Consider the following 16646-nt stretch of genomic DNA (forward strand, 5'->3'; position numbering starts at 1 on the left):
GCGTGTAATCATCTTTAAATACTTTCTCTGGATGGTAATTACTCCACCCCCGCCCCGGTCCGAACCCACGTGACTCTCCTGAGTGGCTGTCTCGGGAGCGCACAACTCCACGGGTGCCGCCCCGTCCGTCACAGCCACAGCTGCAGGGCCTTCAGCAGAGCAGCTCCAGACCCCGGGACAGGCCCGGGCACGTGGCACCCGCATCCACCAGCCCCAAACTTGGGGAAGAGCGCAGTCAAGGTCTGGGTGTGAGACAGAGTTGGAGTCGGTTCCTCCAAAATGTGGAAGAAAGCAACCGTGATTCCTTTGGCCTCCGAATCACAATTATTGGTGATTTTTGTAAATGATCTTGTCTCTATTCAAAACATTCTTTGCAACTACAGTGTAACCTATTGCCGACTTAAAAAAATGCACAACGTGAGGGTTGTGAGTTAAGTCTTATTCGGGGCAAAATGAGGACTACAGCCCGGGAAACAGCATCTCGGAGAGCTTTGAGAAACTGCTCCTAAGAGGCAGGGGAAAGTCAGTACAGATGTGATTCTTTTGAAGGGGGAGGGGCATACATAGAATCCAGCAATATTTTCTGCAGAAGGTTTCTGCTCGTCTCGTGACGGTTTCTGCTCGTCTCGTGACGGTTTCTGCTCGTCTCGTGAAGGTTTCTGCTCGTCTCGTGAAGGTTTCTGCCAGTCACGGGCAGCAGACGTCACCGTGGAGGATCTTAGTGTTTTTGTAGATAAGAGGAGTTATTTGTTCCCGGAGCAAGAGGGCCTCATTCCTGACCTCTGCCCTGAACTCCTTTCAGGAGGTGTCGAAGGTCAGCAGCTGCAGCGGCTCGTGATTTAATCCTCGTAGAGGTAGATGGCAAGGGCCAATTGGTAGCTGACGCCATTTAAGATTGGATATGAGTTTGTCCTGAAAACTCGTTTTTCAGGGGGAAAAAAAAGTCTTACCAACTTTGTCTGCAATATCACCAAGCTCGATCGCAGGAGAGAAGCAGAGTCCCGCCCTGGCGAGAGCAGGTGCCTAGCGCCGTGGTCCAACACCGCCGGAGGCCGCTCCCCCCGCTAGGGACCACCTGGGCCCCTGTCCCATTGCCTTGTCCCCCCTGCGCCCTCTGCCACCCCTGCTGTCGCCCGGTGGTGTGTCTGGAGCATGGAAGCCTCCACAGCGCATTGGGAACCACCGTCTTCTGACCCCCAGGCCTTTCTTCTCCATGTAGCGACTCTTCCCACCAGTAGCAGCAAACGTCCCTGCCAAGGTTTGGTGCTCCCTGGAGGTGGCGTCCCCGCCCCTTCAGTGACAGGGGTGAGATCAGGTCAGAACACCACCCCCTTAATCCTTTCTTCCCTCCCTGCCCTGCAAGCCAAAGCCAGGTCCTCCTGCAGCTCCCAGGCAGCAAGGCCCGCCTTAGACGTGCCCCTCGCCTTCTAATCTCAGAGCAGATTCCAGCAAAGCTATGGCAGCAGGGTTTTCCACGGGCCGCAGGTGACAAAACAGCAGAAATACAAATAAGGCTGGGCTCTCCAGAGGGCCGCCTGGGGCGCGTGGAGGGTCCCGACAACAGAGCCTTGAGCCTGGGGACCTGGGGACCTGTGACTTCATGCAGATAAGAGTGCAGGTGTCCAGGACGATAGCCATCACCACCACCCCCCACCTTCTGTCCCAAAGCGGGGGCTCTGTCCTCAGCCGCCTGGTGGGTATCCCTACGGACACAACCTGCAAGTACCTCAAGGTGTTTTCCGGTCGAGCCCCCCTCCACAGGGCGCCCGTGCTGGTGACGGCCTCCTGCAGACACCCCTCCACCCTTTCTCTCTCCCCTGCACTCGTGGTCAGGGTCAAAGGCCTGCTGACTCCGCCTCCAAAGTCCACGTCCCCTCACTCTCCTCCTTCCTCGAGTAGAGCTGTGGCCTCCATCGCCTCCAGCCCGACACTGCCCACGGCGCCCCTCTTACCGTCCCCCAGCTGGACGGTGACCGTGTGGCTGCTCTCGTTGTGTTTGGTTTTCTGGAATCAGATCCCCTCTCGATACAGGGCCCCCGCAGTCTCCCTGGCACCCCGTCCTTCGCTCCTCACATGGTGTTAAACTGGTAACTGTTTGGTCAACGGAATTACCAAATATATCGCATATTCCCTCGGTATCAGGAGGATGAGATTGGGGACAAGCTATAAACCTGTCCACCAGTGAATCCTAAAATGTGAGCGTTTCCTTGGGGTCATCTGGCTTCACAGTTGTCAACCATGGTTACACATGAGAACCATCTGGGGAGCCTTAGCAAACAGCAACGGTATTTGGGGGTTATTTAAAAATTACTCAACCCCAGACAATCAGATTTCACTGGGTTGGGGCCCGGGGCCTGGTGTGTTTTTGTTGTGTTTTTTTAAACTTTCCCCAGGTGGTTCTATGCACAGCCAGGTTTGATGAAAGTCCCTAACCAGAGGCCATGGGGGCGAGTGTCCCGCGGCCCAGGTATGAGCTTTCAGGGCCCACGTATGGCGTGAACTTGCGTGTAGAGGTGGGGGCAGTGTGCCTGTTGTTCTGAACAGAGGATGTAATCTTGAAGGACTCCACAGCCTCCCCTTCAAGTCAAGCACTGCTGGTCCAGATCCACCTCCCACTCTTCACGGATGCGGCAGCCAGGGGAGCGCCTGGCGCCTGGGCTGCAGGCGGGAAGAGGGGACGCCGCTGGCTCTGCAGGCAGGAAGAGGGGAGCGCCTGGCGCCTGGGCTGCAGGCGGGAAGAGGGGACGCCGCTGGCTCTGCCCTCACCTGGTGTCAGTCCAGACGCCCAACTCCAGGGTCCTTGGTTTTCTCCTGAAAATCGGGACAACGCCTGCTTTGCAGACATGTTTAAAGGATCTGGGAGAAGGCATGAGAAGTGCCGATATGGTACCAGCCAGACATGGGTTCGCTAATGGTAACCATTACTAGTCCTAGTAATACTAGTCTTACGACTTGCAATACTATTTCTAGTGATGCCGTTACTGTGAAATTAAATAACCTCCCTTCAGCTTCAGGCCAGACCCTCACACAAGGCTGGCCTTGCTCGGGGTCACAGGCCAGGGGGCCACATTCCCAGAGAAGCAGGGACCCCCCCCCCCAAAGGCCACACCACCAGCCGCGAGCCGGTGACCTTGGTGGGACGCTCGTCTCTGGCCCTGGTGAGGTCGGGCCAGTTCAGGGGAGCGAGGTGGCCACCTTGGGGCATGTCGGCCGGGGACCTGAGCTCACAGCCGCCTCCCGCCCCGTCCTTCTCTGCCCCTTTGCAGCCGCTACTGGCGCCGCTGGAATCGGTTCTGCAGGCGGAAGTGCCGCGCGGCCGTGAAGTCGAGCGTCTTCTACTGGCTTGTCATCTTCCTGGTTTTCCTCAACACGCTCACCATCGCCTCTGAGCACTACAACCAGCCCCACTGGCTCACGGAAGTCCAAGGTGAGCGGCCGCCCGGCCGGCCTGCGTTCCTCGGGCTGACTCGGCCCTGCCCCAGGCACACCAGACACCGGGCACACCGCGGCCTGGCAGCTCGTGAGCCACTAAAACGCACCAGCTCACTCTGCAAAGACAGGGCTCCCCTGGCCAGGTGACACCCCCCCGCCTGCCCTGGCCGTCACCATTGGGTCCAGGAGACACGGCCACGAGCTGTGGCTTGTTGGGCTACATCAGATCTCTGGCTGCCGCCCCTCCGCCCCCAGTGGGTTTCCAGTACCTGGGGCCGCAGTATGGCCTCCAGGTGTGCTGGCCAAAACCTGTGAGGGGCGGAGAGCACAAAGCCAGGGAGAGGACGAGCGTGGCCTGAGCACAGGGAATGTCCTCCATGGCAGTGGGTCCCACCACCCCTCCCTGGGCCCCGGAAGGGATCTCCCTGGCCAGAGCCCCGGAACCGGCCCGGGGGTCAGGCGAACACGGCCTGGACCCGGGTGTCTCCCGGAACCCAGATGGGGCTCGTCTCCCGGTGACGAGGGCAGACGAGGACCCCGGCTCCGGCTCTTGGCGGGTCAGTCTAGGCAGAGGGCTCCCCCTTGAGCCTCACTTCTCGTCTCTGGAAAAGGGGCGTGGCAGCAGCCCTGCTGCCTGGCAGAGTCGCTGTGAGGGGCAGAGGATGCGGGGGGTCGGGGCCGTGCTGGAGGTTTGCTGCGGTTGTAACTAGACCCCTCCCCCCCAAGTCCACGCAGCGAGCGGTGTGTGGCGGGATCGAGCTCTGGGGTTTCCCCGCAGGGATCCGCCACGCTCACCTCCTCTCCCCCCCCGTCCCCCGTGCGGGTCCCCGCAGACACGGCCAACAAGGCGCTGCTGGCCCTGTTCACGGCGGAGATGCTCCTCAAGATGTACAGCCTGGGGCTGCAGGCCTACTTCGTGTCCCTGTTCAACCGCTTCGACTGCTTCATCGTGTGCGGCGGCATCCTGGAGACCATCCTGGTGGAGACCAAGATCATGTCGCCCCTGGGCATCTCCGTGCTGAGATGCGTACGCCTCCTGCGGATATTCAAGATCACGAGGTGCGTGGCCCGTCGTCCCCCCGGGGGCCCAGGGGAGGGGAGCCGCTGTGTCCTGGAGGATCTGCCCTGGGCTCGCGTCGTCGCCAGATGGCGCCTCCGTTAGAGGGTCCTTCGGCTGCTCACACAGGCAGCGCAGGGGTGGCAGCCGCGGGGCCTCCAGGGGCATCGGGGACCCAGGCTCCTCTGTCCCTGCTTCACCAGCCCCGGGCCTGCCCTCCACCGAGGTCACAGGCGGCGTCCGGAGGCCGAGCCCTCACCTGTGGGCTCGAGGCAGGAGAAGGGGCTGCCGGCTCCTTTCCGGCTCCCCCGGAATCTCACCTATAGCTCAGCTCTTGGGGCCGCCCGGCCGCTAGAGAGGGAACCTGCTCTTGTAGCCGGGCCTGTGCTGAGCGCGTGTGGCATGGAAAGCAGCCACGGGGCCTCGACACGCCCCCGCCACCCGCGGCCCCCGAACTCCCCCGGGACAGGCGGGGCGGGGACGGGCAGCCTCTCCAGGACAGCAAGTTTCCACCGTGTTGTGACCCATTCTGGGTGGTGAGACCAGCTTATTGGATCACGACCATCATTTTTATTGAGAGATAATCCACATACTATGTAATTCACTCTTTAAAGTGTCCAGTTCAGGGGTTTTTTATGTATTTGCAGTCTCGCAGCCAACACCATAGTCCCGTTTTAGTGCGTTTCCATCCCCCAAAAGCAGACCCCACGCGCCCTCTTCCCTCCTCCACCCTCCCCTCCAGCGCCCGTCACCACCTTGCCTCCATCTCTGCAGACCTGCCCTCTCTGGACGGTTCATGTCCGTACGACCTGTGCTGCTGTGTGACCAGCCTCTTCCACCTGGCCTGATGGTTTCAGGTCTCCCCCATGTTGTCCAGAGATCGGCGCTTCATCCCTTTTCGTGGCTGAGCTGTATTCCACTCTGATTCCTTTTCGTGGCTGAGCTGTATTCCACTCTACGGATAGACATCACGTTTTGTTTATTCGCTCACCTGCTGGTGGGCGTCTGGTTTATTTCTGCCTTTTGGTTCCCGTGAATGATCCGCTAGGAAGCATCGTGTTCAGGTTTTCGTGTGGACGTGTTTTCCCGTCTCTTGGATACAAGGAGCAGAATTTCTAGGTCACGTGATAAGTCTGTAGTTAAGGTTTTCAGGAAGTGGCAAACTGTTTCCCAAAGAGACTGGACCATTTACATTCCTACTGGCGATGTACATGGGTTCCAATTTCTCCTCATTCTCGTTTTTAATGGAAGAATGAAATAGGGTGGAAAACATCGGAGTGCCTCACGTGAATGTAAACACGTTTCACAGAAACCCCCGGGATCGTGCCTGGGTCGCAGTATAATATGTATTTCTCACCGTGGGCTGTGGTCTTCCTGGGAGGGGCACGTCAGGAGCACCCGAAGGGGAGGGGTTCCAACCGTGCCCCCAGAAGGACAAGCCCCCCACCCTAGAGTCTGATGCGGGGAGACTGGGTGTCAGTGAGATCCTGCTGGGAAGAGTGGGGTTGGTATCACCCGTGCCAGGCCCTGGACTTAACCGTCTCTGCACAGAGTCTCCGAACTTGTGGGGAGACGGGGGGGTGCTGCAGGGCACCTGGGTGTGACTGGTCTCTTCCCAGTTCCCTCAGCAGCCCCCGTGCCCCAAACACACCTGCTCCCGTGGGTTCGTTGAGGGTTAGGGTGAGAAGAGGCATTTGAAGAGTTGCGTTCAGTGCCAGGCAGAGAAGATTCTTGGTAACCGAGTGTTCACTGTGACTCTGATTGTAACTGATGTCATTATCAGGAGAAGGAAGAGGGAGGAAAGAGCTAATGGTCACACACACACACACACACACACACACACACTGTGGCTGTATTTGGTCGTCTGCCGTGTACACACTGTCCAGCTCTGAGAGGCAGGAAGTGGGCTGCATGGTGTGGGCTGAACCTGGGAGAAGCAGACAGTCCAGCTGGGGAGACGGAGTCCGCTCCTGGGAGGCAATGAAAGGAAAATCTAAGACAGAATGGAATGAGCTGGCACAGTAGGCAGGGGCGACATCTGCTTCGGGAAGCTGGGGACAGGAGAGCAGCCCTGGGGAGGCCTCAAGGTCAGAAGACAGACTCAGAGTACAGGCAGGAGTTACATCCCCAAGTTGGATACTCCTGGGCGACACTTGCCTCGCCCCCGCCCCCGGAAAGAGCTCTTCCTCAATGTCTGAATATCTTGACGCCCCAGAAAATCCTCGGTTCAAAATGAAAGTAGTAGAAACGTCACGACACTCCTGGTGAATGTGCATCAGCTCTCGGTCTGTGCCGGACAGCCTGACCCCAGTGCTCGCCTGCGTCTGACCTGTAAATCTTCACCATCACCTATAAGAGAGGGTGCTGTTATCATTAGTCCCATTTTCCAGATGAGAAGACTGAGGGAGTTCAGTCGCTTGCCCAGGGTCGCAAAGCTGCTCAGGGGTGAAGCTGGGACCACAAGGCTCTGTGCCCCGACCATGACCATGGGCTGCAGGGCTGATGGCTAAACTCTCTTGTCTGTCTCCAGAGACAAGACGTAAAGGATTTTGACTGATTCTGCTTGCTTCTCCTGGGTCAGCCCAAGCTATTTTTAATTTGGAGTTTCAGGTGCCTCTTAAGTAATTCTCAAAGGTCCACATGCTTGGGGCTTTGTCTGTTTTTTCAATTCCTATAGAAAAGAATTTTGCTCCCAGATGTTCTCATGGCATCTTGAAGAGACTTCACATTCATTCTGTTTCTAATCAACAATTTATCTATTTCTAATCTGAAACTATTGCCAGGAAGCCATTTTTAAGTCTGTCTTTATCAGCGAGCTTCCTGAAGCCCCTCCACAGGAAGGATTAGTGGCATTTTCGGATCTCCATAAAATCCGTAAACAGAAGAATTTCATGGTCTAATTGGAAGTTACTTTGGCAAAGGCCATCATCTTCCTGTTTTCCAGTCTCCAAACTGTCTGGGGGCTTCTGGAAGACAGCAAAGAGTCCAGGTGTGGGGGAGTCCCAGGCCCCCTCCTGAACCTGGTCTCCAATACACTCCAGTGGCCAGAAAGTGCCTAAAATAGGGGCTGGGGGGTGGGCGTACTGGTCCCCTGAGACAGGTCAGCCTGGTCCTGCCATCAAACAAGTCTGTTTCTCCCTCCTCTTTTAAAATCTCTTGGAGGAAACTTTGCGCCATCCCGCTACTATTTTTAACAGCGTTTTCTGGACCAGTGACTGTGGTTCTCAGACCTAGATGACCTTCTCAGGAGAGCTCATTAAGGACCCATCACTCTAGAGAGTTCAGCCAGCAGCTCCTGGGGAGCTCCAAGCCAGTGGCCCAATGACCTCACTTTGAGAAACTCTGGCCTGATTTTCTGCCGCTGCCCTTTGTCCTCTTTCTTGTCTAAAAATAGGAAGCTTCAAGTATAATTGGAAACTTGATTCTTCCCTCTCCACTCTCTCCTCTAGACAGTAGCCCCGACCCGGTGAAGACGGTGTTTCTGATGGCTCTGGACTGAGAAAACTCATAATGATAAAGGCCTGATAGGAGTCCAGCAAAGTTTTAAAATTGATTTTAATTTTATTAATTGCTACACACCTGACCACATGTGAGGCTCTTTATTTAGAGTGCTAGGATCCGTGGATCCCCTCCTGTAGTTCCAGGCTGCCCTCCTCCCACCCAGGGCCTGTGGTCTAAGGGCCGGGAACACCGATCTAGACCGTGGTTCTCAGCCATGACCTCATGACCCTTCAGTATGTCCAGAGCAGCTCGACAGTGTGTGGCAGGTCACTTGCTATTACTAAGAGCTAAAATACCAAAATCTGTGAATGGTTTCTTTTTTTTTTTTGCGGTACGCGGGCCTCTCACTGTTGTGGCCTCTCCCGTTGCGGAGCTCAGGCTCCGGACGCGCAGGCTCAGCGGCCATAGCTCACGGGCCCAGCCACTGCGCGGCATGTGGGATCTTCCCGGATCGGGGCACGAACCCGCGTCCCCTGCATCGGCAGGCAGACTCTCAACCACTGCGCCACCAGGGAAGCCCCAAATGGTTTCTTTTTTACATAGCAAATACAAGTACATTCAGTATTGCTCTTGTAACACCCTCACTCTTGGTCACTTGCGTTCCTGAAGGCTTTAATGAACGAGCAAGAACCGGGTGGGTTTACAGCTGATCCGTGGCCCCTGCGGGAAGAGAAGCCGTTGGTTTATGATGACAGTGAGTTGCTAGCCTGCTTACATTTTTGTGGCACTTTGTCAAAATCTGAGCGTGCCTTAGGGAGTGTACAGCGTGTAGGCATATCCACCATCCTGTGGGTCTCATTTTTATATAAAAAGACTGGGACCCCTGCACCAGGCTGTCCGCTGATCGCTGAGTATTCACAGTGCTATGGGTGGGGAACTGCAGGGTGAGAAGGTCCGGGCACCTCTGGGAGAAGAACAGAGAGGCACGCACGCGGCCGAAACCTGTGTCGTCTTTGTGTAAATGACTGCGGGCCTTCCAGCTGCGTGACGGATGGGGCTCTTTCTCCTGCTTTGGGGCTCTCTGGGGCTCTAAATGTTGCCCGTTTCAACGTCTAGTTTGCTGTTTGTCAGGCCAGCCTGACCTTCACTCTATGAGGAGGAAGAGCTTCAGTTTGCTTAGATCTGGGTGTGGCCCCGAGGTACTAATTACGTCTCATTTTTTATACAGTTGGTCTTCACGTGCAGCACAGCCCCTCCAGCCCTTGCTGTTTTCCCTCTTAAACCCTAAATGCTTCTCTTTCTTCCACCGCTCTTCCCCCGCAGCTCCCTTCGCCGTCCCTGAGGTGTGAGCTCAGACTGACTCAGCACAGACAGACTCACTGGGGAATCGTGACCACACAGGGGCCCACAGCCCCGAGGTGTGAGCCTTTTGCAAATCCTCCAGACTCTGAGCTCTCCATGTAACTGCCGGTCTGGCCACGAGCATCAGACCCTCCCGGCCCCCTTCTCAGGGCCCCAGGGAGGCTCTGAGCTCCTCACGGGCCACTATTATAAAGGTAACTTTGGCGTCCGCCCAGTTGCTGGCCCGGGGCCTATGGAGAAGGCAGCTCAGACGCTAGAGCCCGCGGGCCGGCCGTCAGCGAGGAAGGTGCTTATTCTCGGGGGTTAAGGAGACAGGGGAGGACGACGTCTGGCTCCCTGTCTCACCCCGACACAACCACAGGGCCGACTGGGGACTCTGAGAGGCTCCCAGGAGCCCTGCCTAAATCCCACGGTCGAGGCCAGGACACCCTGCCAGTCGTAATCAGCTCACATCCCCCAGGGGGGTTATGTCCCCAGTGTGACCGAGGCCTCTGACGCAAACAGGGAAGACAAGGCCTTTGCGTTTGTTGCCCAGGTGGGGTTTGGCTCAAGAGTGACGGACATAAACTGTGCATCCGGCCCGGGACAGAGGCAGGGTGGGGACCAGCCAGATCTCAGCTGGCAGGTTTGGCCCGGGGTGGGCAGGACACGCTGCTGGGAAGGATGATTCCGAGCCACGGGAGGGATGAAGAGAGACCATGACCCCAAGGGTGATCCGGCAGGGGAGGCGAGTCTCTCGAGCGGCCTGTGCTTCGGGGGCTGAGACCCCCACTGCTGCAGGGTTCTTCTGTGCACGTGGACGCACGCGGGCATCATTCTGAAGAGGCGGGGCTTGGTTTTTCTCAGCTTCTCTGCAAGGTTCAAGACCCTGAGTCCTTTGTTCTGCTGGTGCCCACTTTTCTCCAAGGCGCCTTCTTTTTTGGCGTGAGTGTGTGTATTTCAGTCTTAATCAATTAGGATGAAAGCCCCCTTCGACGGTGCATATGCCGTCCACCCTCCAGTTCACCACCCACCAACCTTCCTGGAAGGAGAGGGACCCTGGGACACGGGGCCACAGCGGTCACAGACATCAGGACAGACTGACATCGAGAAGGACAGAGGTGCAGGGCCTTCCCATCGCCCTGCCCGGAGGCTGCCACCCGGCACCTACAAGCCTCTTTGGTATCAGTGTTGAGGAGAACACACCCTGTTACCTGCCATCTGCCATGGTGAGCCAGGCCCCAGATTCCAGCCGTCTCCTCTGAGCTCCGCAGTATCCCCACAGCGATCCCCGTGTCGGTCTTCCAGGGAGTGCACGTAGGGATGGAGGGCCTTCCGTCCAGCGGGGGGGTCCCTTGTGACGCCAGGCCACTGGCACCAGCTCTGCTCGGTATTCCTCCAGAGGCACAGAGCACAGGTGGCAGGCCACACGCGGGGACCTCCACCCTGCCCTGCTGCACGGGAAGCAACAGGAGGCTGAATGCACGCAGCGCCCACAGCCACGACCTGGTCCAAGGGCGGCATCTCCTCAGCCCAGGTGTGTCCGTGAGCAAGTGAGTCAGGCACTTGGGCGCCGTCTGGCTCGTGAACCAAGGCTGGCAGGTGCCCTCAGACCTGCGGCCGCTTGTTCTGAGCCCCCGGGGGGGACGCTGTCCCCAGGAGAGACTCATGTTCACACTGCTCTCTGGAATCCTACCCAAGCGTCTAGAAGCCACAGCGACCCTACTTCCTATGTAGCAAACTGAGGCATCATAGACGTTTTTCTTTTTTCCTTTTTTTGAGTCAAGGCATACAGCTGATCCTTGAACAACAGGGGTTTGAACTGCGAGGGTTCACTTCCATGCAGATTTTTTCGCACTGCAGGTCTACACAGTCCGAGGTTGGTTGGATTCGAGGACACGGGCTGTCGAGGTATTCTCGGATTTTCAACCGCCGAGGGTCGGTGCCCTAGCCCCTGTGTTGTTCAGGGTCCACTGTAGTTGACATATAACATGATACTCGTTTCAGGCGAACAACATAATGTTTCCACATTTGTATACATTAGGAAACAATCACCACAGTCAAATTAACATCCATCACCACACACGATTTTTCTTTTCTTGTGATGAGAACATTTTAAGATCTATTCTCTTGGCCACTTTCCAGGGTAAAATATGGTGTTGCTGACTGTGGTCACCGTGCCGCGCCTCACATCCCCAGGACTTATTTGTTTTATAACTGGACTTTTGACCCCTGCACCCAGTTCGCCCACCTCCCCCCCACCCCACGCCTCTGGGGACCAGTCTGTCCTCCTGACACATAATAGTGTGACGAGTGGCCTGGTAGCCACGGGATCAGAAGTGACGTTGCGGGGAGGGCGAGAGCCATTCCTCACCTTTGAGCAAAGTGGGTTTGACTCCGGTGAGTGTGAGACCCGCCCCCCAGCCCTGCTCCACACACACAGGGTCTGTGTCCCCTTGCCTTCCCTCCGTTAAGTACAGAGGTGTCATGTTGAAGATTTGTTCCTTCATCCAGCAAAACACTCCCAGGGCACCTCCTCTGGCTGTGCTCCCAGCACAAGCCCTGCTCTCTGGACCGTCCCCCCGGAGGGGATGAGCATGTGAAATGCAGGCTGGGGACAGGGTGGCTGCCAGGAGGGCGTTGCGCAGGCCCTGGGGGACTGAAGGAGTGAGCCCTGCAGACCCCAGGGCCGGGCCGGCCGGTGTGGGGCACGCAGGCAGGACAGTGGGGGGCCGGGCTGCAGCCTCGCAGCGGGTAGCAGGGGAGGTGCCGTCCACAGGGTCTGCGGGGCCTCGGGCGGGGCCTTGGAGAGCATCCTGCTGCCCGGCCGAGGAGGGGTCGGGGGTCACAGGGCGCCAGGAGTTGTCCCGTTGTCGGGGATTCTGAGAGTAGGAACATGGCCAGGGGTGTCCGCCACGTTTGTCACCGTTATTGTGCCCTTGCCCTCTGTGATTACGGAGTAATCCATGGAGAGATATCGGGGCCTGTGAACACCCTGCTCTCCAGAGACCTTCCACCCGTGACGGTCTGTACCTGAATCACTGACTTGTTCTGTCATTCGTTCGTTCATTCATTCATTCCTGCTGTCCGTTTGACACCGGCTGTAAAGCAAACCCCTCTCTCCTTTCTTTAACGTCAGTGGATTCGATTTTTTTCCGTGTATTATAACTTATTACTGTCGCTGAGAGCACCGGTGGCAGTGCGTTCGCGGCTCCTCGCCTGGGCAGGAGGGGGGGTGCGGGGGCAGGACGGGGGAGACACCCGCCTGGGTGGCAGGTGCCGGAGGGGCTGTAGCCCGGTTCCGAGGACGGGGTTGCGGCTGTGGGTGTGAGGCCACCTGGAGGGCGACCCCAAGGGTCTGGGCTCGAGCCAGAGACGGCGGCTGTGCGTCACCGCGACGGCGTGATGGCGGGCGGGCCACGGGGCTCAGTCAGGCCAGCGGCTCGTGCTGGGAGCCCCCCATCGACTGAGAGATGGCCACGCACCCCTCGGGACATGGGAGCAGGAGAAAAGCCTTCCGACCCGAGGCCCGGCCCCTGTAGGCGGCTCAGTAGGCCTCCTCCGCCCAGCGTCCCCAGAGGGTCTCCACCACCCCCATGACGGGCGACACAGCCGTGCTCCGTCCAGGCCCTCAGTCCAGGCCCGCGGGCCGCACCCCACGCCGGGCAGACCCCCTCCCGCACGGTGACTTTCTCCCTCGGGTCTGGGGCCTCCTTGGCCGGCGCCCCTGGGCCCGTGGCCGGCAGACAGCCTGAACCTCAGCGCTGGGCTGGTCTATTTCCCTCACATCCACGGCCCTCGGGAAAACTAAGGAACCAACTTCTATGGCCATGAAGACTTTCCCAGAATATTCTGTGCACTGTAGGGTCTGTGTGACCTTAACCCCCAGGCAGACACCGTCCACCCCCCCAGTACAGCGGGACGTTCCCGTTACAGATACGCGCCGGAGTTTCGGTTCCTAAATACCAGCTTGCCGACGGGGGCTGGGTGCTCGCACAGCAGTGATTCGTGGTTCCGAGCGAGGCCTGGGAATCGGCATTTAGAAAATGATTTCCCACCCCCGGCATGTCATCTCCAGACAGGTTTGGGAGCTTTCAGTGTAAGAGGGGAGGGCGTCCTAGCCCCCAGAAGTTCTCTAACTCCTTGCTTAAACAGAACGATTAGTACAATCTCTAGCCGACCGGGGCCAGGCAGCCCGTCACACACGCCAGGTTGCACAGAATCTATTTGAGGACAGAGATGCAGGGGATGAAAGGAGAACCTCTGGCCTCTGCCGTCAAGAGCTCAAGCCTGTTTGGGTGAGACAAGGCTGTCACAAATGTGGAACAGGTAAGAGCCTTTCTAGAGCAGATACAAATCGATGTATATTAACATTCCGCGAACAGAGGGCGTGTGGCTGGCAGGCAGGGTAGAGGCGGAGCAGGGCTGAGTCTGGAGCACGAGAGACTCCAGGTTGGGGAGACGCTCATGTTTACACCCAAACTGTTGGCCCATCTGCTTCTGTCACTTATGGAGCCGTTCCCCGGAGAGAGGTGCCCGGGTTGGGGTGCAGTGCCAAGCTGCAGCGGGGCGTGGTTTGCAAGGCATTGTCTCGAGCAGCAGAAACGATTCCCTGTCTGCCTTGGTGAAAAGCCGGGAACATCTAAGTGGAGGAGATCAAGGTCGTGACCTGGAAGGCAGCTGGGTCGGTTAGCGCTGCAGGGAAGTGAGACGCACTTGGCCAGCTGGGCGCGTGTCCCTTTTGCTGCAGTGCGTTCCTCACCCTGAACAGACCCTGTCCCGGGTACCCAAGCCCCTTCCAGGGCCATTCGTGTCCCCCCACTTCCCCAAGAGAGGGCTTTTCCCCACCCGTCCCCACAGTGAAGGGCGTCCGCGCTCACAGCGGAGAGAGGCAGGGCCCCTCCAGCCGCAGGCTGTCGCTGTGGACTGGGTGTGTTTGCTGCAATCCAGGATCTCCCAAGCTGGCCTGCGTATTGGAATCCTCTGCGACCCTTGTTCAAAGCAGATTTCTGGGCCCCAAACGACAGCTATTGAATCAGGATCTCCAGAAGACAGACTTTTGAAACAAACCAACTCTTTGGACTGGGTGAATTTGGGAAGCCTCAGTAAACCACACACCCCCTCTTACCCACGGGTGACCCAGGCCACCCTCACCCGTGGGTGACCCCATTCATGGCTGGGCTGAGGCCCGCATTCTGGAAAAAAAAATTTTGTTATGTGTTTTTTTGTCTAAAGATCAGTAGTGATAACAATAATTACTAACCTTTATCACCTGTGTGCCGGGCACAATACTGGGGTCTTTCTTTTAAATGAAGAGCTGGAATTATATTTTTTCTAGTTTTACTGAGAAATAATTGACGTACATCAGTGTCTGCATTTCAGGTGTACAGCATGATGGTGTGTCTTCTATACGTTGTGGAACGATGGTGACAGTAGATTCAGTTAACATGTGTCATCTCGTAGAGACAGTGTGAAAAAAGAAAAACATTCTCCTCGTGATGACAACGCTTCGCGTTTACTGTCCTAACAACTGTCACACAGCACACGGCAGTGGTGACTGCAGTCGTGCTGTGCGCTACCTTCCCCGTATTTATCTATAACTGGAAGTTTGTACCTTTGACGCCCTCCCTTCTGTTCCCCCCACCATCCCCCGCCTCTAGTAACCACAGATCTGATCTCCTTTTCTGTGAGTTTGGTGGGGGGTTTTGTTTGTTTGTGTCTGTTTTTGGACTTTTTTAGATTCCACATATCAGGGAGGTCACGTGGTGTGTGTCTTTCTCTGTCTGACTTATTTCACTAAGCCTAATGCCCTCCAAGTCCTTCCATGCTGTTGCAAATGGCGGGATTTGCTGCTTCTTTATGGCTGGATGATATCCCATTGCAGATAGCGCACACCACATTTTTCTTTCTCCGTTTCTCCGTCCATGGACACTTAGGTTGTCTCCGTGTCTTGGTCATTATGAATAATGCTATAGTGAACGTATCCTTTGGATATGTTCCCAGAAGTGGAATTGCTGGAGGGTATGGTAGCTCTATTTTAATTATCTTGAGGAAACTTCATTCCGTTTTCCACAGCGGCTGCACCAACTTACATTCCCACCAGCAACGCACAAGGGTTCCCTTTTCTCCACATTCTCACCAACACTTGTTATCTCTTGTCTTTCTGATGATGGGCATTCTAACAGGTGTGAGGTGATATCTCTTGGTTTTGATTAGCATTTCCCTAATGATTCACGATGTTGAGCATCTTTTCATGTGTCTGTTGGCCATTTGTATGTCTTCTTTGGAGAAATGTCTACTCGGGTGTGGTTTTTTTAAGTATTTATTTTTATTTGGTTGCGCTGGGTCTTAGATACGGCATGCGAACTCTGAGTTGTGGCATCCATGTGGGACCTAGTTCCCTGACCAGGGCTCGAACCCGGGCCCCCTGCATTGGGAACGTGGAGTCTTAACCACCGCACCAGCAGAGAAGTCCCTGTCTGTTTTTTTAATAGGATTATTTGGGGTGTTGTTTGTTTGTTTGTTTGTTTCGCTGTTGAGTTGCATGAATTAGTTATATATTTTGGATTTTAATCTCTTATCAGATATATGGTTTGCAAGTGTTTTCTTCCCATTTTTTAGGTCATCTTTTCACTTTGTTGATGGTTTCCTTTGCTGTGCAGAAGCTTTTTAGCTTGATGGAGTCCCACTTGTTTATTTTTTATTTGGTTGCCGTTGGGGGGAGTGGCTTTTTAAAAACTGTTATCGCATGTAATCCTCCCAATAACATAATGAAGCGTGTGCTACCGCTGGCCCTATTTTTTCAGACTGTGGGGCGCAGAAAGAAGGGAGGTTAAGCAACTCGCCCAAAGACACGTGCAGAGCTCGGTCGGAACCAGACTCCCGACCCGGGGCCCCTGAATTAACTCACTCACGCTCTAACTGTGAGCTGGCCAGCCAGGTCCCACCACCACGCTGCCCCAAGGACAGGGCCAGGAGGAGGGCGTTGCAGCCGGTCCCAGAGCCCCTGGTGGGGGGGGCAGGGGGGCAAGGGGTGATGGAGCCTCACCCCGCCCCCCGTCCCCAGGTACTGGAACTCCCTGAGCAACCTGGTGGCGTCCCTGCTGAACTCTGTGCGCTCCATCGCCTCCCTGCTTCTGCTGCTGTTTCTTTTCATCATCATCTTCTCCCTCCTGGGCATGCAGCTCTTCGGGGGGAAGTTCAACTTTGATGAGATGCAGACCCGGAGGAGCACGTTCGATAACTTCCCCCAGTCCCTCCTCACCGTGTTTCAGGTATGGACTCCTCTCTGCCGGAACTGTGCTCTGGGGGGAGGGCCAGGGGCCCGGGGCGGGGGAGGAAGGAGCTTCCCGCCCACTCCCACGGGGCAGCCAGA

General features: G+C 56.5%; 1 protein-coding gene across 10 annotated transcripts in view; it reads left to right on the forward strand.

The window, feature by feature from the left end:
• The window catches only part of CACNA1C (calcium voltage-gated channel subunit alpha1 C), a 485400-nt gene that overhangs the window by 380985 nt on the left and 87769 nt on the right, over window positions 1–16646 (forward strand). For all 10 annotated transcript variants that reach the window (XM_073789178.1, XM_073789179.1, XM_073789180.1 and 7 more), the window contains exons 12-14: window positions 3267–3427; window positions 4266–4491; window positions 16338–16545. In XM_073789178.1, coding sequence (XP_073645279.1) covers window positions 3267–3427; window positions 4266–4491; window positions 16338–16545 — 595 coding nt within the window. The remainder of the gene's footprint in view (window positions 1–3266; window positions 3428–4265; window positions 4492–16337; window positions 16546–16646) is intronic.

This window comes from Tursiops truncatus, chromosome 11, assembly GCF_011762595.2.
Source record: "Tursiops truncatus isolate mTurTru1 chromosome 11, mTurTru1.mat.Y, whole genome shotgun sequence".
NCBI lineage: Eukaryota > Metazoa > Chordata > Mammalia > Artiodactyla > Delphinidae > Tursiops > Tursiops truncatus.